Source organism: Pleuronectes platessa, chromosome 6, assembly GCF_947347685.1.
Source record: "Pleuronectes platessa chromosome 6, fPlePla1.1, whole genome shotgun sequence".
Taxonomy (NCBI): domain Eukaryota; kingdom Metazoa; phylum Chordata; class Actinopteri; order Pleuronectiformes; family Pleuronectidae; genus Pleuronectes; species Pleuronectes platessa.
Genome location: NC_070631.1, coordinates 10,470,158 through 10,497,196, shown reverse-complemented (window position 1 = coordinate 10,497,196; position 27,039 = coordinate 10,470,158). Strand labels below are relative to the sequence as shown.

The window sequence follows — 27,039 nt, the reverse complement described above, 5'->3', positions numbered from 1 at the left end:
GACACGTGGGTTTCCCTATACAAACAGAACATGAGGGCCAACTGCATAGATCCCAGAAAACCCACACAGCGCACTGACAGACTGACACATGCACACACATCGTAGTGCGTCTGTTCACAACAACACCTCTCAAATATGAGTGTGTCCCCCCCCCCCCCCCCCCCCCCCAGTCAACCTTTCACTCACTCTCTCACACCGGCTATAAATACAGACTCTTATTCGTCTGTTACATTCTCCCACTCATCCCCCGCCCCTCCTCTGTGGAGGGACCACACAGTGAGAGAGAGGGAGAGAGAGAGAGAGAGAAAGATAGAGCTACGATGACGTATTGCTGCTGATCTCATTAAGCGATATCATAAAAAGCCCGTTGCCACAGTAACGGCTCCCTGGATTTCCATGGCAACCGGCCGCCATGTCAAGGTGGTGCATTCTCCCCCACTGAAGGGGGAGGAGACAGTGACGACCAATAGTGAGGAGCGGACCACAGCGGAGGAGGGGGAGGATGGCGAGAGTTGGAACAGTCTGACCCCTGTTGGTTACATCGGGGTGCTGCAGGGAACGTCCTGGGGGAAAAAAGACGAGGAAGATTCAAGGCTAGGACGAGGGGGCATTTCAGAATAGGAGCCGGCAATAATAATTGAGTGAAGCTGAAGGATCTAAGAAGCGTTAATGAACATTCACGCCGATGAACGTACAAGTACAAAGTCTCTCAGCCCCAGTTTCTTGAGAATGTGCAGCACGGCATCATGGACTGTGACAAACAACCTGCTCTTCGGGATGGACTCTGAGAAGAAACCTGCAGTGTCCAGCTGCTCCACAACACAGGCTACACAGAGGAGAAAAGCAGGCGTGACAGTGAGAGACCATGAGATGGGAAAGCATTTTTATGATTGTAGAGATAAATATTTATGTTTGAGTGACATGTCAGGCAAGGAACAATGTGGCGCCACTGAGGCTGAGACCTTGACGCATTCAGTATCTAGAGCTCCAGTGATTTGACCCTGCATTAGGGTCCTTAACTTTGTCTCTGTTTTGTCTGGTGTGCCACTCACCTTGGCATCCCGCGAGATAAATGTTTATATTAATCTCCCCGAAGTCCCTGAAAATCTGGGAGAAAAAGACAGACATTACTTTGTTTGTCTTCTGTCTCAAGTTGAACCTGTGTGCGCCCATTCCAAACAAAGTATCAGATCACGTCACCACCGACAAACAAAAACACACATTTTTCAATGTATTTGTAGTGACTGTGTCCACAAAGCCGGTTGACGATATGTCCAAGATGATGCTGTGGACATCTGATCCGCAGGTCCCCTCCTTCTCCTCATCACCATGGTGCGGCTCCTGGTAGATGTTTTCATCACCGTGGCAACCCGTGTCTAAATCTGAGTCATGTTGGTAAGCCGAGTTTACTTGTCCTTTACTGAGGCCATTTGTAGAGGTTACGTCTGCACTGTTCCCCTGACTCAGTCCTGCAGAGACTTTGTCCTCAGTCAACTCCGTCAAAGAGATGGCGAGAATGGACATGTCTCTGACCGCTTTTTGCTTCTGCTAGGTTGAAAAGAGGGAACAACAATTAGAGAACACATCAGATGGATTTTTATAAGCTTTTGCTTTCATTTCAGATGAATGAAGGTGTCCCTGAACATGTTATTTGTATTGTACTTGTGTCTTTTCCTCCGTTTTCGCTTTCGCTTTCTCCTTTTTAGGCTTCAGCGTCGCGTCTCGCTTCTTCTTGGCCCCCAGCAACTTACTGATTTCAATTCCACTCTGCACAAAAAGCCCGGGCACCACATTAAAGAGAGGAAAGAGAGGGTGAGATGAGTGGGCGGGATAATGAAAGCAATTAAAGGTGCCGTAGATGGGACAAGGATTTACATCTTGTAATCAAACGCACAGCAGCACACAAACAGCCACCAACATTCATGGAGCCTCACACACTAACCTTCGCTTGCAGGGCCTCCAAGTACATCTCAGCATTTGTGTAGCAGATAGTCGTAGATGAGCGGAAGATTTTTATTCCTGGAATCTCTTCAGTCTGCGGGGAGACATCATGAGGTAGAAGAGTTCAGAACATCACACCTGGTTGTGCTCTCATTGGCAATTTCCACCTCCCCCAGGTGGTTGTTTGTCGAAATGAGGCTTTACTACCAGTGATGATCTAACTATCAACAGTGCTCATCTAAAAGGGACGGTTCAACCAAATTCCTGAAAAATATTTGTAAATTTAGTATCCAGTATCTCTGATGTTTTTGCTTTTGTTTGCCTAATCACTGAAATGTACGCATCCGGAAAAACTACATCTGAAACATACTATGTGAGTCTACAGAAAAGGTAACAGCTCTGTGCATGTCCACAGCATGCTAACATAAGGAGGTTAACATGCCAAATAACATGATAATGTTTAGCAGCTGTATGTTTACGAAATGTCTCGCGCGCCACCCAGTGGCTGACTGCAGTATAGGTCATAAACCCCACTTCTCCCGTGCTGACGAAAGGGTCATGGGTGAAACTAAAAAGTCGAAGTGTATGTCAAATATGTTTATTTTTGTCATTTTAGGTAGTTTTTTTTACAGACTTATGTCTGTTCAAGTGTTCATGTTTCTGATAAGTTTGGTTATTTGATGCTAACCTCGCTAACTTCATCCCCTGATCGCTACTGGGCAAATTCTGGCTCCAAAAGTGCAAGATGGCGGCATTTCAGAATAGAGGGTGCAAGTAGAGCTTTATACCCACTCTATGGTGGTAACATTTGCTAGTTTGCTCTAAACACAGAGCACAGCTGAGCCAATGGGAAGAACTGTATTTTTGTCATAAACTATTGTACAAATGTTTATTTTGGATGTTATTAAATGAAATTTTAAGGGCTCACATTTCAATTCATTCTGACTGGGACTAACTATGACAGTTTGTCCTTTAGTAACGGAGACCTTTCATTTTAAGACTTCAACTATGGAGAATTCATTAGTATTTATCCTTTGTGCCCTCTGTGGATGTCTGTAAAACATTTCTTGACAGTTGTTGTTATCTTTTAGTCTGGACCAAAGAGGGGGACCGAACCTGACTTTCTCAGAATAATGGTTTGAGCAAGGCCAATATATCAAATTACTTTCTACTGAGGAGAACTGAACCTGCCAGAGAACTCTGTAGAATATTAATGAGGGCCCTGCCAGATATGCAGGCACCATTTTAAGGAACAGGACGAGAAAGAATAGAATAAATAAATGAACAAAAACCAAAGCTCATGTCATGGCTACAGAACACAAGAGATTAATAAGAAAATGTGACTGTTGAAGTTTAGTGACCTGGCCCTTTATCTCTCTATTGAAGCAAAAGGTACTTAGCACTGAAAGATTCTTACCCCCCCGTAGGCATCTGTGTCTAGATACAAGTCAGTGCCTGGCACGTGGCCCAAGATGGAGTAACGGGGTCTGAAAGGTATTGAAGTGGCAAAATTAGAGAAACAAATCCCCTGAAGCTCGAAGAAAATTCACATGAGGATTATCCCAGCATGGCTGCATGCACGTCAATAATTAATAATCAGTGACGCATAGTTACCGTTGTGTTCTGAAGATGAAAGTGAGCATGGAAAAGCCAATGGAGACAGCCAGACCCAGGTCCAGGTTGAGCAGGATGGTGCTTATTAATGTTACCAGCCACACCAGCTAGAGGGCAGTATAAACACTGAGAGTCAATGGGGTCAAAATAGTGACGCAGTAACATTCAGTTTTTAACTGGGCTGGATTTAGTCGTACCAGGTCCACCTTGTTGGTCCTCCAAAGCATCGGCACATCCATGAACTGCTTAAACATCCCTTTCAAGTTCGCAAACACTATTGTGGCTAAAATAGCCTGAGGAGCAAACACAGACACACATACAACCACACAAGCTTATTGGTTATTAAATTGTATGCCAGGAGAGATGGCGATCATTAGCAAGAAATGGTGCATAGGAGAGTGTTACCTTGGGGAGATCTTCAAAGAGAGCACCAATTTTCAAAACTGTGATCAGCACAATGATGGATGAAACCACTCCCGCAACCTGACAAAACACACACACACACAATTTTATTGTACAGTCACTGGTCTCCGGTTGGTCATAGGTGCATTGTGCTTTCTGTGCATGTTTGTGTACACGTGTTTACTTGTGTCTTGCCCCCCGTGCTTTCCTGGATGAGGCTGCGAGACAGCGAGCAGGTCACAGAGTAACACTGAAAGAAGCTGCCAATAGTGTTACTGAGACCCAGAGCAACCAGCTCCTGGAATTAAAAAAGAAACAAACAGACAGGTACAGTTTGAAGTAGTAACACGCATGTTTATTAAGCTAATAATATTAATCCTAAAATTAGCTGATATTAACATCAAGACCTTTAGTGTCTGGAGTCTGTGACCCGGGGGTCAATAATATTAATCTACTGTTGTATTATAGCAATTCTCAACACATGACCGACACCCTGAGAGCAATGCTGTGAATATTTAAGAGACACTTCATTGCACAAAGCTTGTTGGGCATTAATGATTCAGCAGGCGGGCTCTTAGAGACTGTGAGTGCTCCCAACCCATCCCTCTCTTTGGAGCACAATGATCCCAGGCACATGCCTCCGCAAGTGTGTGTACTGTAAGTCCATGTGTTGCAGACAATAATAAGAGGCGGTGTGGCCAAGGGGGTAGAGTGGGCGTTCTCCAACATGAAGGTTGATGGTTAAATCCCCACTCTTCCCCATCTGCATGCCAAAGTGTACTTGGCAAGATACTGAACCCCTAAATGGCCCCTCATAAATGTTGAGTGTACTAAAAATGTAAGTCGCTTTGGACAAAAGCGTCAGCTAAATGACATGTAATGTAATGTAATGTAAGAGCTAAAGGTATGGGGGGGGGGGGGGGGTTTGGCTGCTCTGTGCATGTATTTTTAGGGGAACATTAATCATTCAGTGAAGTGAAGGCATGTCATGCTGTGCAAGCAAATAGGAAGCAGGTTGGGGCATAAAGAATAAATTGTCAGAGAAGAGAGAAGAGAAAGTACTTGCATCCCCGTGACTGATGGGGATGATAAACCTATTTCTGTAGAGTCCACGATCCAATTTCTACTTCTGTGTCTCAAACAAACGTGTTTACATATGTCAGATTTATGCCAAGTCACTCCAAGTGTATATCCATGGCTATTCCACTGTGAGGTGTGTGAGACCTGGATGACACACTTTGTAAATGAAAAGCCTCGGTGCATGTGATCATTGTATATTGTGTTTTAACTTTTATTAGTTGCAAAGGTTATATGCATTTTAGTAATAACCACCATATCATTGACAATTCCTGTCAATTGATCATACATTTGTAAATAATAAATAAGTACACAAGTAAACTGAATATATAACATAGGTCTAGTTGTTGTTTCTTTTACATTTTCATGAAGAATTGTTACATAATAATGTCTTTAGGTAACTGTGTGTGTGCTGTTGATCCAGGATAACATGATGCATAGTGACAGCATAGAGTTAAGTCTAATATTAAGTTGAGGTTTGGCTCTCCCCTGCTAGCAGAGAGTCAGACGGGAGCAGGGACACAGACTCTCACAGCTGCTTGTGAGAACCACAGTGTGTCTTATCCCTCACCTGGTTGCTGTCCACCTTATAGCCATGTTTAAGGCCAAACGTTTTGCCGAGGGAAATGTTGATGGCGTAGCCCACGATGGCCACGGTGAAGGCATCGCCTATCATCTCGGAGAAAAAAGAGGTATCTGGAACTTGAGGGGCCTGGAGCCTGGAGCACGAGGAAAGGGTGAATGGTTGGAGTTTGTATCAGTGTAGGGTCAAATCAGATCATACGGAATGTGACATTTTCCCTGAGGCTGTTCCAACACCGTGACATTCAAATAGTTTTAACTTAGAGTTTTCTTGTAACACTTCACGTGTGACCTTTTCCTGACTATTGGTTTAGCACTAGCTGCAGGTTGTAGCCTCCTGTTATTGCTACATGAACAAGCTGAAGCTGGCAAACTCATTAACCTTTTCAATCACTGAGAAACATTTAAATATTTGTTTGAAAGTTCATTTCCATGAATATGACAAAGCAATCTCACTAATGGTCTATTCCACCAGGAATCCACAATCTGTGACCCTGTTTGTCTCATAAACAACTCTACATATCAGACAATCAGAAAATCTGGTGCTGCTCTTTCTTGTAAACAGTTTTGTTCAAACAGCTGACCTCAGTCTCACCCCTACTTTCACTTCCTCTTTCTGTTTTATCCACACAAACTCATTGCAGACACACACATGAGCTCACCCACTGGGAATCGGCCCAACAACATCAAGCTTGTATTTAGTCTCAAGTCTGCAGAAGTGGGTGATGATTGTTGCTGCTATGATCTGTTGAGAAAAGACAAAGGCAATGCTGCTTCAACGTGTGGAGTAACTCTTCAGTTTGAACACACAGGCTGCAGCACGTGGAGAGCTAGGTCAACTGTGGTCAGTGTGCCCCCTGCTGGACGATTACCCGAATGCACCTGCTGTATGAGTGACGAAAGGGACTGACAGACTCACAACTATCAGTTCCACAGGGATGGGCATCGGCAGCTTCTGTTTGTAACAGTCATTGATTTCTTTGGCCACAATGAGAACAGTGAGCGACACCAGGCTGACCACCAGCTCCGGCACCTGGGTCTCAGGCAGCATTCGGCAAATATCCACCACAGTCTACGAGCAAAAAGAGCGGAGGAGAGAAGGATGGAGGAGAGGGAGAATGTTGGAAAACAAGTCAATGAACCTGGTGTTTAAATCTTGCTCTGCCCTCTGGCCTGTCTCTGGTCACACGAGACGAAACAACAACACTGAGGTCAGGTTTATGCAAAAAAATCAAGTTAGGTGTTGTTGAATCAACACTCCTAATGGTCTAAATAAAATAAGACAAGGTAAGATTTACCAAACTATCAACTACCTTGTGTGTTTCCATATTGTAGTTTCATTGTGCCTGACATACTCACATAGATAAGGGAGAGGGGACCTGTGAATCGTGATGGTGTGACTCCAAACAGGTACTTGAGCTGTGAGACACACACATGACACGCTGACCCTGTAGTGTAGCCACGGATCAGCGGCTCGGACAGGTACGTGACCACGAAGCCAAACCTCACCACAAAAAACAGGATCTTAAGACAGGGAACAGAAAGAGAGAGGGTAAATAAAGAGCAGTGAAATATGAAATAAAAGGGTTGTTTGGTTGAAAAGGACAGAAACACACCTGAAAGATCCCTGTCAAGACTGTGAGGGAACACGCTACCTTTACCCTCAAGGCATCCCGAGCTTCAAAATTGTGAAACTGTGAACCGTTGGTGCCGTTTACGATAAAGTCACTGTCGGGTGCCAGCCTTTCTGTCACACCCCCGATCACGATGCTCATCACCGCAAACGTACCTGGAAATTCAAAAGCATGTCGATTCACACAGAGGCATCAACCAGATCCTTTTATCCATAGGGAACTCACTTTGTTATGTGTATTTTAGTCTTAATGACAAGAGGCCATAGACAGTCTTTCTCACCTATGGAGAGGTGTCTGGAGGTGCCAAAGATGAAGTAGACCAGCACCGGGAATAGAGAAGTATACAGGCCAATCACAGGGGGTAGGGAAGCCAGAAGAGCATACGCCATACCTGGTAAAAAAAAACAACATAAAAATATATAAAGAAAAAGCCCACTACCTTATGTAAAACAAATGTGATGTTAGCTAAGGTGGCTATATTGGGGCTGTTTTTGTGCTGTGTACAAAACACATGGTCGCACATTGACATTACACACATAACAAACATTGATTTTCAGTACCAAATAGCATCATCCACTCCTATATGGGGGGTTATGGCACCTCAAGAATATATAAAAAATATTAAATAAATATATTGAGAGATTATCTTTAATTACAATGGAATAGCATTTACAGCACTGATATTGTGGACTAGGTAGAATATGCATAATATGCATACACAGCATATTTTTGCTTTTCAACGAGTTCTTTGGTATTATTGGAAACACATTTTTGCTTTAATTGCTGAGATCAGAGTTTTGATACCATTACCACTCTTGTGTCCATTAAATATGAAGGTACAGCAAGGAGGTGTTTAGTATAACTTAGCACAAAGACTTGAAGCAGCCTTGCTTTATCGGTATGAGAGTGGCATACCCTGCGGCAGATGCATGATGCCAACACTGCAGCCAGCGATCAAGTCTCCAATTGCATTTTCTCTGATGGAGTATTTAGGCAGCCAGCCCAGAACAGGCACCCAGCTCACCACTGTCTGCTTCAACCTGGGCACCGAACATCTGCAACAGAAATGGATAACGTTCATTTTGCTGACACACACAAGTAATTTCCCATTTAGAACCTGCATGTCCCAACAAGCTCCTTAAACTTCAGTGTAAGATTCAGGTGAAAGGGATCCATTTGAAAAAAGTGAATATAAAATAATCCTTGTGAGGTTTTCATTAGTCTGTAATCATCTAAATTGTATGAATTGTTTTTTTTCTTTACCCCCGAATAAGCCCTTTATATTTAAACACTTTATATTTACATTAGGAGCGGGTCCTCTCTACGCAGGCCGCCATGTTTTTAACAGTCGTCCAAACCGGACAAACTAAACACCTTTTGAGTTTTTATGACAACTGAAGGCTACCACAGGTTCTCTTTCATGTTTGGAAGGGGAAGGTGAGGTGAGAGGTTATCAGCTGCAACATGCAACTTCACCACTAGATGTCCCAAAATTCTACACACTGAACCTTTCAATTCAATCAATCTGCACTACATCTCACCTACTCATAGATATCAGTTCCCTTTCCCCCCATATGCCTGATATATTTGACCCAACCCAGTTTCATCAGAAAACGTTCAGTGGCAACGTTGGTCCACTTGGAACGACGTTACCATCTCACAATCTGGCCTCTCAGATTGTGAGATGGTAACATTTTGTCAGCCCATTGTTTTGCATTGGCGTGTTCTCACGTCACGTGACTCACAAGCTCCCGTCTGCGGAGAGGAAAACATGGCGGATATTCCTTGTTTTTTCAGATAAAAATATAGTTTTGTAACTTAGTTTGGGCATAAAAATACATTCTGACACCATTTCTAGCGAGAAATGTGCTCTTTGCTTCCACAGTCTTCAGCCAGTTCGTGCTTATGATCAATATTTTAATAGTTATCACGAATGTTTTTATCGTTGCTATGAGGGTTGCTATGACGCTGCCATGCGGAAGACCAGGCCACAGCGTGCTGTTAAAATCACCGTCCCTGCGTGGCGTCGTTCAGTGATCGTGAATGTTATTCACGGTATATAATATTAATATTTGAGGCTAGATTACACCTCTAATGCTAAGGACCCATCGAGCCCGTTCCTCCCGAAGGGGGACCGACTGCGCCACGGACGGACTGGGCGAGCGGAACTGACGTGTGGCTTTTAGTAAACATCCGGTCCTTTAACTCGGGGCTGCGTAATAACCACCGAGCGCTTGGAAGACAAACGATGTCATCTTCCTTCTGTCAAGTGAGTAGTTTATTGTTTTAAAAGATCATTACGATCTAGGTTTACAGTCCGAGTGCTGAGACAGCGGATGCGGAGTCCGTTGATACACACAATGGATGCTATTCTTCAGCTAATACGCCATTGATAGCCACATGCTACAGCCCACGGTAGCCTGTGCTACCTGGGAGGTGAATACATGGTTGCTGAAACCAGTTCAAGACGCTTAGCTCATCATTGAGGGACGCTACAATATAAATATAAACATGAATTTGATTTATGAATGCTTTAGATTAATAAGGAGTGTATTTCTCTACCATTACTCCACAATATTAGGTCAATTTAGTTTAATGTATAGTATGCACTATGACAATAATGTTTTCATGTTATGGAGTTGCGATTCATTTTATAAAACAATTGCTATGTTCTGTTTTTTAATCAAGGAGGATCCAAGTGAAGCTACAGGAGTTTCATTAACGTCAATAACTTGGAACGAACACTTTGTTTTGCTTGATGAAGAGCAGGAAGGGCAGCCTGGAGAGAAAGAGAAGCCGGGTTGAGCCCACTACCATCATCCACGTACCACGAGGAAGATGAGGGAGAGAAATGATCCTACCATTAAAGAGGTACTTTTAAGATACATACCAGAAACACCAATTTATATAATGTGCCACATATACATTTTTATTAAATCCCCAAAGTACGCTTGCTGACATACAAGTTAATATCACACTGAAAGAATTTTGATCAATCATGCTTCCCTGCTGTGATTGTTTAACTGGGAAAACAACTTTTTCCACAGGAAGGCAAGTAAATTTAAGGAATACATTTGCAAAGTTTTCCTCTGTTATGTATAATGATGACCCCCATCAAACATAATGTTAGCAATCTTTACACCTTTTAATTTATACTGATTATTTCTGTCTACATGTGTGAATTTGCCTTCATTAGTTTCAGAAAAGAGCGATGATGTATCGGTCAGTGGGCGGCAGCACGAGACTCCGCAAACTAGTCTGTAAGCAAAGCAGACGAAGGCATCAAGGTTGCGGCCTGCCATCATTGTTATTTTGCTTAAGGGACTGAATATGTTTCATGTAGAAATATTAGCATTTCCCTTATATCTACCAAAACTGCTTGTTTCACAGACTGCAGTTTTGTTTTGATCCGATGTGGTGTGCAAATACAACCGTATCTGCAATGGGTTGTGGGGCATTAACATTTGTAACTCTAATTTTGTTTTGACAGACTGTGAAAAGAACGTAGAGAACATCACCACTCTACAGGAAGACACAGTCCAGTAATGGGTGTCAGAAGTTCAGTAGTGAACGACGGGTACTGTGGAAAAATGTGTGTCATTGTTGTACAATGTCCTTTGACTCTGTTTACACAAGGTTAACACAAAAAGGTTTGATTGTAAACTGATATTGGTATGAATTCATGTTATTCTCCTCTTCACAAGAAACAAACAATCCAAATTACCTGCAGAACGCCCTTGATGGACGCTTCAGGAGCATTGTCAGACTGGTGAGACAGCAAGGTGCCAACTTTAATGCCAATTTATTTGTGTAACATTCTGTGACCAAATGTATAGATAACTTTTTGTAGATTGTAAAAATAAATAACCCATTTATTACAAAAAAACTACACTAGAATTACCGCACTACGTTGTATGACTCCGCTAACCAGCGCAGTGTCCGTCTACATATTTATACATATTTTCTCTCGTATAAATGACACTGTGTCTCTTGACAACTGAAACCATAAGATGAGGTCAGTGTGGCCTTGACCTTTTGACTTTAACACAAATACACAGTTAGACAATCCGAAAACATACAGTTATGCCAAAATATATTTGGTTTCACATTCTAGATGGCATAAGCAGAGACATCAACTCAGGAAAAATATTTCTGTAGAAAAGAAAGCCCTGTACGTGTGTACGTATGTATACATACACACGTACAAACGCACTATTGAGACGTTTTGTTTTTTATCATATATTCTCAGGAAGGACTGATGCATTTACTGAGACGGGACGTGAGGGCCTACTCTGCATGCTCAGAGTTCAAGCCCAGCAGGCTGCAGTGGGCCTGACATATTCCGGAACAGCAGCACAGTCTTTGGATGACTCCTCTGAAGATGAAAACATGGCGAGGTACTTCTCCAGTGATGAAGAACTGTGAGGGCTGTGATTAGCTACACTCTCTTGCTACAAGGCTACTCTTGCTACTCCCTGGCAGCCTTAGGAAGGCATTAGCTTGCTGTTGGGTAGCTGTTAGCTTCAGCATTTTTAGTTTTTAGCGGCCTGTCTGACGTTTATGTTTAAAACAAAAAAATCAGAGGGAACCATCTTCATAATTTAACACTATGGTTTGTTTGTGTGTCCTTCAGTTCTTCTCAAGAGAAGCAGTACAGGTGTGCCTCAGCTCCACGGTCCCTCCTGCAGCCTCCGCTCCTGATGCTAACCTCATGTCTCCATCACACCAAGCAGCAGACCTGGATTGACAGACCTTTCTCCAGAGCTGCCCCCTCCCTCTGAAACCCCCCTCTCCAAAACACTATTTGTGGCGTTTTTAAAGTCTTATTTGCATGAGAATTGTTGATCATAACATTTCCAGCAGATGCCTTAATGTAATGTTTGTGCACAATAAATGACATTGTTCATAACATATTGGTATTTCCTTGCACTTCTACACCATGATATTGTCAGATAAGATGCTGATTACATTAAAGCAGTGAATGCTCTGCTTTAAGCAACATAAACACACAATGATCCAATGGATCTGAAGTAGAATGGGCACATTTCATTCTGTAGAGAATGCCTCAGTAATTGAAGTCAGAAAATAACTTTCTTTATCTGAGGTTCCAGTCATTTATAGTCACAGCAAAGCACACAGGTCAGAAATCATTTCTGGGACATTTATTTAAAAGATCTCCAGTATAAGCAAATGTGTTTTAAAATTGGATCAGAAATCAACTATATCGTCACATTAGGTTTCTCTTGAGCTCATTGAAATTACCTTCACATTCCACTCACTGTCAACTGAACCATACTGTTGTTTCTGTATCTACAGTGACTTTTAGGAAAACATGTATAAAGCAATGTATAAACAATAATACATCTTATTTATATCGAGCTTTTCAAGAAGTGCAAGTACTTAACTGAGGGACAGCTCATACAAACAATATATATGTCTTAAATCCATGTGATGGGACAGCCTCACACTTGGATGTAAACCAATTTTAAAACACATTTGCTTATACTGGAGATCTTTTAAATTAATGTCCCAGAAATTATTTCTGATAGATAACCCCTGCCTCATTCATTGTAGTATTAATGTGTTTGAATAAGTCAGGCTGCTGATTACCAGCTAGTGATTTGAGTCAAACATCTATTGCTATCCTCTGTGTTCATTTCTTTAATGTTAAGAATGTTTCTCATAAGACCTTATCAGATGCATTGTGAAACATCTGGGTCACCTAAATTTAGTCTAAACAAGAGAGTGAACTCTTGACTAATGACGGTATGTATTTTGCACTGATACACAAACTTGATGTTACACATCTTAAACAATATGATATGGGTGTCCCTAGACAACCAGACCTGTGTGCTTTGCTGTGACTATAAATGACTGGAACCTCAGATAAAGAAAGTTATTTTCTGACTTCAATTACTGAGGCATTCTCTACAGAATGTAATGTGCCCATTCTACTTCAGATCCATTGGATCATTGTGTGTTTATGTTGCTTAAAGCAGAGCATTCACTGCTTTAATGTAATCAGCATCTTATCTGACAATATCATGGTGTAGAAGTGCAAGGAAATACCAATATGTTATGAACAATGTCATTTATTGTGCACAAACATTACATTAAGGCATCTGCTTGAAATGTTATGATCAACAATTCTCATGCAAATAAGACTTTAAAAACGCCACAAATAGTGTTTTGGAGAGGGGGGTTTCAGAGGGAGGGGGCAGCTCTGGAGAAAGGTCTGTCAATCCAGGTCTGCTGCTTGGTGTGATGGAGACATGAGGTTAGCATCAGGAGCGGAGGCTGCAGGAGGGACCGTGGAGCTGAGGCACACCTGTACTGCTTCTCTTGAGAAGAACTGAAGGACACACAAACAAACCATAGTGTTAAATTATGAAGATGGTTCCCTCTGATTTTTTTGTTTTAAACATAAACGTCAGACAGGCCGCTAAAAACTAAAAATGCTGAAGCTAACAGCTACCCAACAGCAAGCTAATGCCTTCCTAAGGCTGCCAGGGAGTAGCAAGAGTAGCCTTGTAGCAAGAGAGTGTAGCTAATCACAGCCCTCACAGTTCTTCATCAGTGGAGAAGTACCTCGCCATGTTTTCATCTTCAGAGCAGTCATCCAAAGACTGTGCTGCTGTTCCGGAATATGTCAGGCCCGCTGCAGCCTGCTGGGCTTGAACTCTGAGCACGCAGAGTAGGCCCTCACGTCCCGTCTCAGTAAATGCATCAGTCCTTCCTGAGAATATATGATAAAAAACAAAACGTCTCAATAGTGCGTTTGTACGTGTGTATGTATACATACGTACACACGTACAGGGCTTTCTTTTCTACAGAAATATTTTTCCTGAGTTGATGTCTCTGCTTATGCCATCTAGAATGTGAAACCAAATATATTTTGGCATAACTGTATGTTTTCGGATTGTCTAACTGTGTATTTGTGTTAAAGTCAAAAGGTCAAGGCCACACTGACCTCATCTTATGGTTTCAGTTGTCAAGAGACACAGTGTCATTTATACGAGAGAAAATATGTAGAAATATGTAGACGGACACTGCGCTGGTTAGCGGAGTCATACAACGCAGTGCGGTAATTCTAGTGTAGTTTTTTTGTAATAAATGGGTTATTTATTTTTACAATCTACAAAAAGTTATCTATACATTTGGTCACAGAATGTTACACAAATAAATTGGCATTAAAGTTGGCACCTTGCTGTCTCACCAGTCTGACAATGCTCCTGAAGCGTCCATCAAGGGCGTTCTGCAGGTAATTTGGATTGTTTGTTTCTTGTGAAGAGGAGAATAACATGAATTCATACCAATATCAGTTTACAATCAAACCTTTTTGTGTTAACCTTGTGTAAACAGAGTCAAAGGACATTGTACAACAATGACACACATTTTTCCACAGTACCCGTCGTTCACTACTGAACTTCTGACACCCATTACTGGACTGTGTCTTCCTGTAGAGTGGTGATGTTCTCTACGTTCTTTTCACAGTCTGTCAAAACAAAATTAGAGTTACAAATGTTAATGCCCCACAACCCATTGCAGATACGGTTGTATTTGCACACCACATCGGATCAAAACAAAACTGCAGTCTGTGAAACAAGCAGTTTTGGTAGATATAAGGGAAATGCTAATATTTCTACATGAAACATATTCAGTCCCTTAAGCAAAATAACAATGATGGCAGGCCGCAACCTTGATGCCTTCGTCTGCTTTGCTTACAGACTAGTTTGCGGAGTCTCGTGCTGCCGCCCACTGACCGATACATCATCGCTCTTTTCTGAAACTAATGAAGGCAAATTCACACATGTAGACAGAAATAATCAGTATAAATTAAAAGGTGTAAAGATTGCTAACATTATGTTTGATGGGGGTCATCATTATACATAACAGAGGAAAACTTTGCAAATGTATTCCTTAAATTTACTTGCCTTCCTGTGGAAAAAGTTGTTTTCCCAGTTAAACAATCACAGCAGGGAAGCATGATTGATCAAAATTCTTTCAGTGTGATATTAACTTGTATGTCAGCAAGCGTACTTTGGGGATTTAATAAAAATGTATATGTGGCACATTATATAAATTGGTGTTTCTGGTATGTAACTTAAAAGTACCTCTTTAATGGTAGGATCATTTCTCTCCCTCATCTTCCTCGTGGTACGTGGATGATGGTAGTGGGCTCAACCCGGCTTCTCTTTCTCTCCAGGCTGCCCTTCCTGCTCTTCATCAAGCAAAACAAAGTGTTTGTTCCAAGTTATTGACGTTAATGAAACTCCTGTAGCTTCACTTGGATCCTCCTTGATTAAAAAACAGAACATAGCAATTGTTTTATAAAATGAATCGCAACTCCATAACATGAAAACATTATTGTCATAGTGCATACTATACATTAAACCAAATTGACCTGATATTGTGGAGTAATGGTAGAGAAATACACTCCTTATTAATCTAAAGCATTCATAAATCAAATTCATGTTTATATTTATATTGTAGCGTCCCTCAATGATGAGCTAAGCGTCTTGAACTGGTTTCAGCAACCATGTATTCACCTCCCAGGTAACACAGGCTACCGTGGGCTGTAGCATGTGGCTATCAATGGCGTATTAGCTGAAGAATAGCATCCATTGTGTGTATCAACGCACTCCGCATCCGCTGTCTCAGCACTCGGACTGTAAACCTAGATCGTAATGATCTTTTAAAACAATAAACTACTCACCTGACAGAAGGAAGATGACATCGTTTGTCTTCCAAGCGCTCGGTGGTTATTACGCAGCCCCAAGTTAAAGGACCGGATGTTTACTAAAAGCCACACGTCAGTTCCGCTCGCCCAGTCCGTCCGTGGCGCAGTCGGTCCCCCTTCGGGAGGAACGGGCTCGATGGGTCCTTAGCATTAGAGGTGTAATCTAGCCTCAAATATTAATATTATATACCGTGAATAACATTCACGATCACTGAACGACGCCACGCAGGGACGGTGATTTTAACAGCACGCTGTGGCCTGGTCTTCCGCATGGCAGCGTCATAGCAACCCTCATAGCAACGATAAAAACATTCGTGATAACTATTAAAATATTGATCATAAGCACGAACTGGCTGAAGACTGTGGAAGCAAAGAGCACATTTCTCACTAGAAATGGTGTCAGAATGTATTTTTATGCCCAAACTAAGTTACAAAACTATATTTTTATCTGAAAAAACAAGGAATATCCGCCATGTTTTCCTCTCCGCAGACGGGAGCTTGTGAGTCACGTGACGTGAGAACACGCCAATGCAAAACAATGGGCTGACAAAATGTTACCATCTCACAATCTGAGAGGCCAGATTGTGAGATGGTAACGTCGTTCCAAGTGGACCAACGTTGCCACTGAACATTTCTGATGAGACTGGGTTGATTTGACCATGATCCATGAAACATTCTAATGGAAAAATGGAGAAAGAGTTGAAAACTTCTTATCCTGGATCTGCCCCCTGATCCGGGTACGCACCAACATTGTATAGGTTCTTCCCTGACCCATACCACGTCTGGCCACTAAGTATGGTGGTTAACTGTTCAGAGATTTTTGTGTAATCTTGATTACAAACGAACAAAAGCAAACCAACTAACTAAAACACAACCTGCTTGGAGAGTTATCCATTGAATTCTGAACTTTCCGGCTTCAATGTTCAAGGATAAGTAAAAATTTGTGAAATGATATAAGTCCTCCACAAATTGTAATTCTATTATTGCTACATCACTACAGGCAGATTTTCTAAATGCATTCGATGAATGAATAAAATCGTTTATTAATAACTAATAACTTGCAGTCAGTGTGATTTGGAAGAGCAGAAACCCTCCATGTGGGTATGTGCACATACCCACATGAGAATTAGCGTCTCAGTGAAAAAAGACAAATACTGTCAAACTTTAGATGTAAAATATTTTTTGCAATTTCTATATTTTATATTTGTATGGTTATGAATTCTGGATTTTATGTGAAAGAGTAGATTTTTAACTCGGCACCCAAAAACGCAAATCATTATTGATTAGTGATTAAATTGTCATGAAAAAACTCTGCAGTTTTTATCAACAGGCCCTTTTAAAGGCAATGTGTTACTTTTAACTTCTAATGACAGATACATTGCATTACATGCAAAATGAGATGTGCTACGCAGTTTTGAGTGGTTAATATGTCTCATATAATGTGTGACTGGTGCTTCCAGCTGAGTAAATGGACTTTGTTCCCTCATTGTCATTCATTACATGATTAAAGCTTTTTTTAATCATCATTGTTTTGCTTTGAGAGGGGAAAACAGTTGACAAACACAATTACCATGAACACACACAGACGTGTTCATGACTATTTCATTATTGTAAGTCCTTTTTGAGAAGCCAGAGGCAAAGCAAAGTCACACACAAAATAAATAGACATTTCAAAGCCAAATACAAACATATCACTCTTGTGAGTTTGTTTCATTGTCTCAAGGTTTTTCAGTTTTCTCATTTGTTGCCGGTTACACCACTCTCCCCATGTGTCCTTTTTTTAGTTTTTACCTCAGGGACTCTTTTACCCGTTCCCCCAGGTTCAGTGAATCGGTCCACGTCCGTTTTTGCGCCACTTCATCCAGACGCAGCTCATCCAGAACCTCCCTCTGCACAAAATACTCCCCGTGTGAACTGCCTTTCTCCTCCATGTCCCAGGTTTGTTTGAGCGGATTCAGCACAGCTTAGCTGACGTCTGTCTCAGCTCCTCCTCTCTGCTCATGGGTTATCTTGAATGGACTGGACAGTTCACTCATTGAGAGAACTGGTTTCCTTGGTTGGCCTGTGGGAGTGACTATCCCTGTCCTGACACTAGTCCCAATTCTGCATAGGCACACCTGCGGTTATATGTTTTAAGGGTACATGCACGTGTGTTAGCTTATTGTGATGATCCTGCTGAAGACTGCAGCTGGAGGGCCAGAAAGTGGTAGACACTCCAATCTGTATATCAAAAACGTGTCAAAAACGCGGACACTTGGATGACACCACATGAGCAGTATGGAGGCATGTTGTGTTTTTTCCTGTGTTTTTAAAGTTTTAAAGTAGTGGTCGCCATTTACTTCAATCGCATTGGATTTGGTGGCAACACTATTTACCCTTGAAACTCCAAAAGTGTTTTGTGGACTCAAACACTTCACCCGACCCTCCATCGTCATAGGGGAGAGTAGATAATGAGTGACTTTGAATTTGTCTGTGAATAATCGCTTTAAGCACAAACACCTCTCCCTGATGGCGCTGTTTCTAAGTTAGGTTTGTGTGTAAGCAGCTGTTTATCTTTATTGGAGACCAATCTTCCTCAGTCAGGAGTTACAGTAACAATATTTTCACCGTCAGCAGGAAATCACCAAACCCATTATGTAACTGTTAATGCCCCATAATTTTAAATAAAGAGAAGAATGATAAGTAGTAAAAAACTGTACTGACTCTCAGTAGAGCATATTTCTCCACCAAGGCCCAACAGACCCCTTATGAAACCACAATTAAATCTGCTCTACGTCCCCTAAATAAATTAAATTTGTGAAAATGTCAATAAAATCTCTATCTTGCTATGTTAAAGAAAGTGACAATAAAAAGGTCATGGAACCATCTCTTTTCTGGATCAGCTCCAAAGTTAATGAGTTGTTTCTTGAACCAGTTTTTATGGTTCTCTCATTGTGTAATCCTGCTGATAAACAAACAAACGGACAGGGGTTAAATACCCACCTTCCCTGGTGGATGTCATTAATCTTGATTACTATGAGGAGGCCGACTGATATAATTTAATTTGTGTATTAAATCTGTGTGGCCAGTTATGTGTTTTTATCCTGTTCAATTAAAACATTGTCCCTTACTAAATAGAAACGGCTTATTAAGTTTCATACCTGAGCCCTCTGTGAATAAAGACACAAGTCGAAATATCTGAAACAAGATGTTTATGTTTCAGATTCTGTTGTGTCATTGAAATGTCCATCGATGTATCAGCTTCACCGTATTTAATGTATGTTGAGGAGCAAGTGGTTGACATGAGGGGATTTCTGTTTTGTCACTGAAATGACTAACTGTTGTAGATGAGTGTTGGATGCACCAGGAAACATTCTCGCGTATGTGAATGTGTGAAGAATAACCAGAGAGAATCTTCTACAACGCCACCTCATCTCAGCTCATTTACAGATTATACAAAACAGGATGCGTTTCATTTTAATCGAAAATGTAGTAAACACCCATTTAATAATTAAAAAAACTTCCACTACAACAGAGTAAATATGGCTTTACACAAACTTAAGTCAAACCTTTTTGACAATTGTTTTTTTTAACCCCTGACACTATTCAACATTATCTATTTAAGTTGTCAAAGTTCTCTTATTTTAATAACTTAGTTTTCCTGTCATTGGCCATGTTTTTACCGTTTCTTTTGTCACGTTTGCATTGGCTCTATTTGGAGTAGCAAAGGCCACATGTTGCAACCATAAAACCCTGTTACTTTTAGTTAACTATTTCAAATTGTTACTGCTGACTCACGTTGGTTCGGCGGAAATTGCTCAAAGTTAAATAGATAATGTGAAAATAGATACAACATACCACTACTCTTTTTTTAAACTAATATAGCTAATATACTATTATACTATTTATACTGCACATTATTTCCAGGCACCTACAGAAATATAGGCTAGTGAACCCACTCCTGTTTTAAAAGAATTATAATTCCATTTATTGTGATCCCACATCTTTATTGTATCAAATGTGTGCATATTTTTGTTTTGTGTGCATTTGTTTTTTGACAGAAAAAAAAAATCTTCTAACAGCGATAGAGTGAGATAAAGACAGGGAGAGATTAAACTAAGAGTGAGCACGGTGTGAAACTGTTTGCAGATGTCTCATCTTTGTTTTCCTCCCAGAGGTGAGTGGAAAATTCAAATCTCACCACAGCTTTTTCAACATTACAATAAAACCAGCAGTTTATTTATCATGTGGTTGAACGATGTTTCATAAGAGACATTTAGGGGGATTTTTACACAGAGTTTCTCTCGGTGTGAATGTGACACAACGCCAGCTGAAAGTGAGCAGCCCAAAGGTCTAATAAAAAAGAAACGTATTTGTTGGTTCTGCCCAGGATAACCAACACGGCAGAGCAAAGAAAGACAAATACAATAAACTTAAACATTATCTTTGATTGATGTGACCTTAACTCCGTGCGAGACTTTCAAGCACAGGATGCTGCTGCTCACATCTTATCAATAGGTAAATAACAAGTTCAATCATTTAACTGCCTGGATGCAGAGGTGAGGGACTTCATAACCTGGTCAGGGATAACAATTTCCACTTTCTAAAAAATACCCTCAATTGTAGTTATAAATGAAATTGGGAAGGGGCAGAAATTATAGGAATGGCAGAAGAGTCATATCATATTTATACAAATGACTATGAAGAAAGGGGTGATAAAGGAGAAAGACCAACTGATCATCACCACTATTCCCGGAGCTGTATATAAAAGTGGTCAAATCAAGAAAAAGGCAAAAATTAGGAGTTGATCATTGGAAGCTTGATCCAACAAATTAAAGCGATCCATATACACATATAGGTCCAGCCCCCCCCCCCCCCCCCCCCCAAATGGTAAACTGAATAAGAGTTCAAGATCAAGTGGGTCAATTTCGGCAAAATGCCTTCAAATGTGTATTCTGTATTGTATTGTGTTAGATTTAGATAAAGAAATTGTATCTGCTCTCACATTCATGCTCCGTCGACCCAGAACATCCTGAAGCACACGTTTGGCCAAAGGTCCTGACGAGAACACCTGCAGCGGGACAGTTGACAAATGTAGGTGATTACGTTTCACATGTGGAGACAAGTTCTAACACGCAGACACACACACACACACACACACACACACACACAAACACACACACACACACAACTCGACCTGGTGTCACTGATTAATCTGAAATTCACAACTGTACGGATTGTTTATCTGCTGCTGTTGTGTAATGCAGTGTGCTTAAATGTGCATGGGAACGTTGTTATAACCAATTAGCCTAAGATAACAGGAAACACCTCCCCGGCTGAATGCTTGTTGTGAATGTTTGACTTCTTATTTTGTTTAGTGAAAGTGCATGATGCTGCTGAGTCACAGTAGGTGGCAAACAACAGCATAGCCGTGATGCGTGCTTTCAAGTACACTGTAACTATACTGTCTGTTTTAAAATGGAAAGTTTGATTGGTTCCAAGTGTTTTGTTCAAAATGTGGATTTGTTCTTGACTTCAGTTTTTAGCACAAGTGAACAGTAACATAATATTTCCTTCATTCATGCCAGTCAGCACATTTCCTTGAGTCCATGTGTATGTTTGCTGAGAGTAGGGTGTTGGTCAGATTTGTTATCCACCATGAGCATGTAGGAGGGCAGAGAACATCTAATCCCTGTTCATGACCCTGTTCAACTTAATGAGATTTTTTTAGGACTTAAAAAAAAGTCAACACCTGCATGCTGGTCCTTCCTTCCAGCTCTGATTACAAACCATCCTCAAGTGCAACAAGCTATGTCAATATAGATCATGTCTTTCAGAAGAAATACCCAACTTGGTATTCTAATCACGTTCTGGAGAAATGTGCATGTTTTTTAAAAGGGCGGATTGAATGAGAGTGAAACACTGAATGGTCACTGCTGCTCAGAGACTTCTGGAAACCTGAACTGACCAACAACACCACTCAGCACCAGTGGCACTCGCTGGTCTATTTTAAACCTTTTCACCAGTGAGCATGACACTGCCGCACTCACAGGCAGTAACTAGAACACAAGACAGACCTGCAAGTCAAATAATACACAAATTCAAACACACACGCCTGGAGCAGTTTAAGACATCAAAAGTGACATCATCCAAATCCTGGCTGTGGACAGGCCCGGTACAACACTGGTATGATGGCTGTTTTCTCTGTGTTATCGCTAGATAAGTCATGCTGTGAGTTACCTATGCATGTCTGCATGGAGTCCAGAGGCCTGTGTATGTTTGGCACGCCAACTGACGGTGTCGACATCTTCAGCAAAAGTGTGTGAGTCGGTGGCCCGAGCCAGTTTAAGTCCTGGTCGAAAAGTCGTCTGTACGAGCATCAAGTATTATGGGAGACACTTGATAGTCCTCCTGTTGTCTGTGCTTTGATTTTATATGGTCCTGATATTTTTATGCAGTATTCATTTTTCTAATTGAAATTCATGCATGCAGATTCTCTCCTTAGAAAATTATGAATCACTTTTCATAACATAGAAAATTTTAAAATCTAAATAATCTAAATAGAAATAATACTGTTTGCAGAAAGTAATAATAATAATAATAATACACAAAAATTGTGTTGTTGATAGGTTGTGCAATCACACAGGGATCAACAGCACAAAGCACAGCACCCTATAGTTATCCATTAAAGCCCAGCTGGAAAGAAGAGGAAGGACTTGTGAGCGTACATGGATTAAGTTCACTGAACAAAGTAACAGTACATGCAGCCTGTGAAGTAGGTCCAACCACAGTAGTTTGAGCTCAAATTAGGTTTCATTTAGTTTGATATGGTCAAATGATGAGGCAGCAACATTCTTTACATTACTGACATTTGATTTATTCAGGTTGAGAAGTTCCCCTTGATTGTCTCTCTTACTTTTCCTGTTATGTATGTTTGGTGGTGCTCTTCTCCAAGCTTTCTCTCGGCTCCCACCCTGAACAAGAGCCCATGGACTCCTCTGTGATGGACCCTGCCGAGCACGGCTCAGTCCTGCTCAGGCAGCTGGAGAGGATGAGAACCGCTGAGGAGCTCACAGACGTGGTGCTGCTGGCTGAGGGGATTCCCTTTCCTTGCCACAAGGTTGTGCTGACTGCATTCAGCCCTTACTTCCAGGTAAAGTGGCCTTGCACACAATTGATAAAATTTATTGAGTGGTTGTCTGCAATTTGTGTCTTTTTTCTCATGCATCATTATTGTTGTCGATCTGCTGTGTCCAGGCCATGTTCACATGTGGTCTGAGAGAGACCCGGGGAGGAGAGGTACCACTCAGAGACACTCCCGCTAACAGCCTGGGTCTGCTGCTGGGCTACATGTACCGAGCTGAACTCCCCCTCTCCAATGACAACATCCAGGCAGTGGCTGCTGCTGCCTTCCTGCTCCATGTGGACGGAGCCTTCAGGTGGAAAAAACGAGGCTGGGATGTAGGATGTGGATTATTACCAAATAAACTGAATAGACAGGATATAGGATTAGATAGGAGACTTGTTATCCTCCTTATAACTGTCAAGTGCAGAGGGCAGTGGCCCATGTTTTGAACTATGGACCCTATTTTATTCCCTCATTGTCACTGCTTCAGGTTGTGTCAGAGCCACATGGAAACCAGTATGGACCCCTCCAACTGTGTTGCTCTATACCACTGGGCCAGAGACCTGGGGGCCACTGGTTTGGCTGACTGCGCCTTAAGATACCTCTGCCAGCACTTTGCACAGGTGTGGCATTCAGCAGCATTCGTGTCAAATTATCTTTAAATTACAGCGGTAAAATGATATGAAAATATGAATATGATTTATGAAATTAGATATATTATAATATGCCTATATTGGTCCCTTGAAATCGGCCTATTTCAAAGGATCAGAATAGATGAACTCTTTGAAAATGCTCTTTATTATTAACATTGAGTCATATTTTAGTTGTTCAGCTACTTATTGCGGCCACTAGATGGCAGAAACCCTCTGCTCTGTTATGCACAGTTACACAGGTGATGAGACGCTTTGGGAATTTTTCCTTCGGCACAATTCTGTTGCAATTCTGTTAATTTCTATAGCTCAGACATTGTAATTGTTTTTCCCCTTATTTGTTGTGCTCTCTATAGGTTTGTGAAGAAGACGAAGTGCTGGACCTGGACGCCCAAAGCCTTGGGGATCTCCTGCGTTCAGATGACCTCAACATATCACAGGAGGAGATGGTGCTGGAGCTAGTGCTGCGTTGGATGGAGAGGCGAAGAGGGGACTCGCAGAGCGAAGCTCAGGCTGCGGAGCTGCTCAGGCTTGTCCGTCTGGAGCTTGTGGACCCTGGATTCCTCCGCAAAGCCAGGAGGAGAAACCCAGTGAGAAAGGGATATTCGGAGGGAGAGGCCAAGTGATAAAATTGTAGACTCTTAACCCACATTTTCCAAGTGATTAGTAAACTGACAGAATATAATGGCTATAAATAATTCTTCCAGGTATTGCTTCGGGATGCGGAGTGCTTTGGGATGATTGATGCTCTCCAGACCTCAGGTCTTTGTGAGACATCGGTTCCGTCTCGTCCGGCTCTTCGTTACGGCATGGAGGCCACTGACCTGCTGCTCTGTTTGGGTGGGGTTGATAAGGATGGAGTGCCCGCCCGTCGCGGAGGACTTGCTGACCTCAGTTGGTGCTTTGCCCCCCATGCTAGAAAAACTTGCTACATCCCCTCTCCATTGAGGGCCTGTGGAGGTACGGGACAGATCACAGCAGGGGCAGTGACACGGGACAATAACATAGTGGTGGCCATTGAAACATTCGACCAACACAGGAGGAAGAAGTTGGATATCTACAGGTGTGTGTGTAATCTGTAAGAAACGCACATGTTGGAGTGACACTGCATTCAGAACCCGGATCTGAACCTTCCATCTGTCTTCCAGGTACGATAGTTCCGAGGAGAGCAGCTGGGCGGAGCTGTGCTCAGTAGCACACAGGGACATGTACGCTTTGGGGCTCATCGGCGACGCACTTTACATGATAGGGGGTCAGATGAAAATGCACAATCACTACATCATCACAGACAGCGTGGAGAGGTGGTCACTGAAGAGAGGAGGCAGCTGGCTCAGCTTCGCCCCTCTGCCTCTACCGTTGGCCTGCCACTGCGCCGTGAGCCTGAAGGACCGTCTGTATGTGCTCGGGGGCTGGACACCACAGGTATAGAGGAATACTCGGTCAATACATATAGTATTACAGTCAGGCCCTCTGACTATGGGTGAAAATATTTTTACACAATTTTGTTAGCACAGAATAGATGCTGTAAGCGAGAGATTTCAGTTTTTGTGCCTTTTCTAACTGGGTTTAAATGGGGGGAGCCCAGCTGCAAAAGGTGAACTGACGATTCTTTCTCATTACCATCAGTTATAGTGTATTTGTTATATGAGATGATAGTTGGTAGATTTATTGCTCCATACATAGCTGTGTACAAAGATCTGAACAACAGGCTGCAACATCTCAGTAATCTACAACACAACCAACAGAATGATCCTATAGTCTTAAATCATGGTTCTCATTTCTCAGATGATTTTCTTGTCTTTTTCCTGATTGTTCCATATATTCGTGAAATCTGCTGCCTTCTTCTCCCCCAGGATCAGCCGGACGACGACCCTGACAAGTTGAGTAACCGCGTGTTTCAGTTTGACCCGAGCAAGGACAGGTGGACCGAGTGTTCCAGGATGAAGTACTCAAGGTACCGCTGCGGCACTGCTGTCCTCAATGGAGAAATCTACGTATTAGGTCAGACCACAAGCAAGGCAGCAAGTGCATTTCTTCCATTCTTTTTTTCTGTAGGAGAAGAAACGGAGCCAGATAATGTGTGTATGTTGTCTTCAGGTGGCATAGGATGCGATGGAGCAGACCGCGGACAATCACGCTGCTGTCTGAGCTCTGTGGAGATCTATAGCCCAGATACAGACACATGGAGGGCAGGACCAGCCCTGCCCACTACTCTGCTCTCCCTCCGAACCAACGCCACCAATATAGGAGTAGTGGAGGGAAAGCTCTACCTCTGTGGATACTACAAGGGGGCAGGTCAGTGACTGATTGCATGTTAATTACTTCCAGCAGCTTCTTTACATAGTTTCTAGCATCACCATCTAACTGTAGGGCAGCACCAGAGAGGCAATCTGATTCGTGCCCACCCAACGAACCCACGGCAAACAAGAACCATGGCCATCAGTTTAAAATGTCCTTTGCTTTCTGAAATCCTTCCTGGTCCACAAACACAAGGCAGATGTTGGGTCTACTTCAGTGCCAGGGAAAACCAGCTGACTGATGAGGCAGTATCTCTATGGAAATTAGATTTTGGTCAACCATGACTAACATACCCTCTCTCATGACTGCAGGCCGTCATGAGATCATCACCAAGGAGATTTTGGAACTGGATCCTGCGGACAATGTGTGGACGGTGGTGGAAAGACGAGCAGCCATGCACGACAGCTATGACGTCTGTCTGGTGGCTAACCTCAATCCTCGAAACCTCTTCACGCCCTAATGCATGACCTTCCTGATTCTGAGGAACAATGTTTGGGGACTGCACATGTCAGAAATAGACTTCTGCCTTCTAAATCTCACACAGTGTTATAGAAACTCAGCTTCACTCTGGGATTTCACATCGTTCAACGAGTAGATTGAGAAACATGAAATCTGAGTTGAGTGTTTTTTTTTACTTTAGTGTAAATGTCCAAAAGTATTTCCCTTCTCAAGCTATAAATAAAGGTTTTGCTACATATCAACAGACGAATTAGGGGAGGGGGATTCAGTTGGTTGCAATCTGCAACCTCACCAATAGACGTCTCTTAAACATACACACTGGCCCTTTAAACAAATTCTGTAATTGTTCTGGTCTTTTGGTCGGTCCTCCAGGTATAGTGCCACTTTAAAAGATAGTAGCCTTTACCTGGAAAGCTTTAATAAATCGTTACTAATGTTTTAATTAATGGTAATGGTTGTATTATGCTTAAAATACGAGTGATAACTTGTTTGAGTGTATTAACTTGTATGTGGAGAACCCTCCAAATTATCTTATTT

General features: G+C 42.0%; 2 protein-coding genes and 2 long non-coding RNA genes across 7 annotated transcripts; 2 read left to right on the top strand and 2 right to left on the bottom strand.

The window, feature by feature from the left end:
• Positions 1-177: 177 nt before the first annotated feature.
• LOC128442065 (solute carrier family 26 member 6) lies at positions 178-17,921 on the bottom strand. The gene is made up of 19 exons (XM_053424258.1): positions 17,782-17,921; positions 8,166-8,305; positions 7,531-7,641; positions 7,233-7,405; positions 6,976-7,140; positions 6,536-6,688; positions 6,279-6,361; positions 5,606-5,753; positions 4,142-4,255; positions 3,961-4,038; positions 3,753-3,848; positions 3,556-3,662; positions 3,359-3,428; positions 1,943-2,035; positions 1,663-1,767; positions 1,222-1,548; positions 1,053-1,107; positions 696-826; positions 178-563 (listed from the first exon to the last, which is right to left on the bottom strand). Exons 1-19 carry the CDS (start codon positions 17,919-17,921, stop codon positions 537-539), a joined length of 2,316 nt encoding a protein of 771 aa, XP_053280233.1. The 3' UTR covers positions 178-536.
• Positions 11,221-12,159, top strand: LOC128442072 (uncharacterized). Its single transcript, XR_008338799.1, has 2 exons — positions 11,221-11,647; positions 11,884-12,159. It is a non-coding gene; the product is annotated as an uncharacterized LOC128442072 (long non-coding RNA).
• LOC128442071 (uncharacterized) lies at positions 13,327-16,026 on the bottom strand. Of its 4 annotated transcripts, XR_008338798.1 has the most exons (4): positions 15,967-16,026; positions 15,365-15,471; positions 13,839-14,745; positions 13,327-13,602 (listed from the first exon to the last, which is right to left on the bottom strand). It is a non-coding gene; the product is annotated as an uncharacterized LOC128442071 (long non-coding RNA). The 4 variants fall into 4 exon arrangements; XR_008338795.1 differs by having other exon boundaries at positions 13,839-15,471; XR_008338797.1 differs by having other exon boundaries at positions 13,839-15,466.
• Positions 14,978-26,503, top strand: LOC128442070 (kelch repeat and BTB domain-containing protein 12). The gene is made up of 10 exons (XM_053424264.1): positions 14,978-14,995; positions 22,925-23,122; positions 23,227-23,408; positions 23,586-23,718; positions 24,102-24,335; positions 24,453-24,808; positions 24,894-25,167; positions 25,599-25,746; positions 25,843-26,040; positions 26,355-26,503. The coding sequence occupies exons 2-10, from the start codon at positions 22,958-22,960 to the stop codon at positions 26,501-26,503; spliced, it is 1,839 nt and encodes a 612-aa protein (XP_053280239.1). The 5' UTR covers positions 14,978-14,995; positions 22,925-22,957.
• Positions 26,504-27,039: the final 536 nt, after the last annotated feature.

Excerpts from the sequence above, each read along its gene's own strand:
- LOC128442065 (XM_053424258.1), bottom strand. The coding sequence starts at position 17,921 with ATGGAGGAGAAAGGCAGTTCACACGGGGAGTATTTTGTGCAGAGGGAG. Across the intron at positions 7,642-8,165 it reads CATCATGCATCTGCCGCAGG|GTATGGCGTATGCTCTTCTG; the intron begins GTATGCCACTCT and ends TTTTTTTACCAG. Across the intron at positions 1,108-1,221 it reads CTACAAATACATTGAAAAAT|ATTTTCAGGGACTTCGGGGA; the intron begins GTGTGTTTTTGT and ends TTTTTCTCCCAG.
- LOC128442070 (XM_053424264.1), top strand. The coding sequence starts at position 22,958 with ATGGACTCCTCTGTGATGGACCCTGCCGAGCACGGCTCAGTCCTGCTC. Across the intron at positions 23,719-24,101 it reads TCTGCCAGCACTTTGCACAG|GTTTGTGAAGAAGACGAAGT; the intron begins GTGTGGCATTCA and ends TGCTCTCTATAG. Across the intron at positions 24,809-24,893 it reads AAGAAGTTGGATATCTACAG|GTACGATAGTTCCGAGGAGA; the intron begins GTGTGTGTGTAA and ends TCTGTCTTCCAG.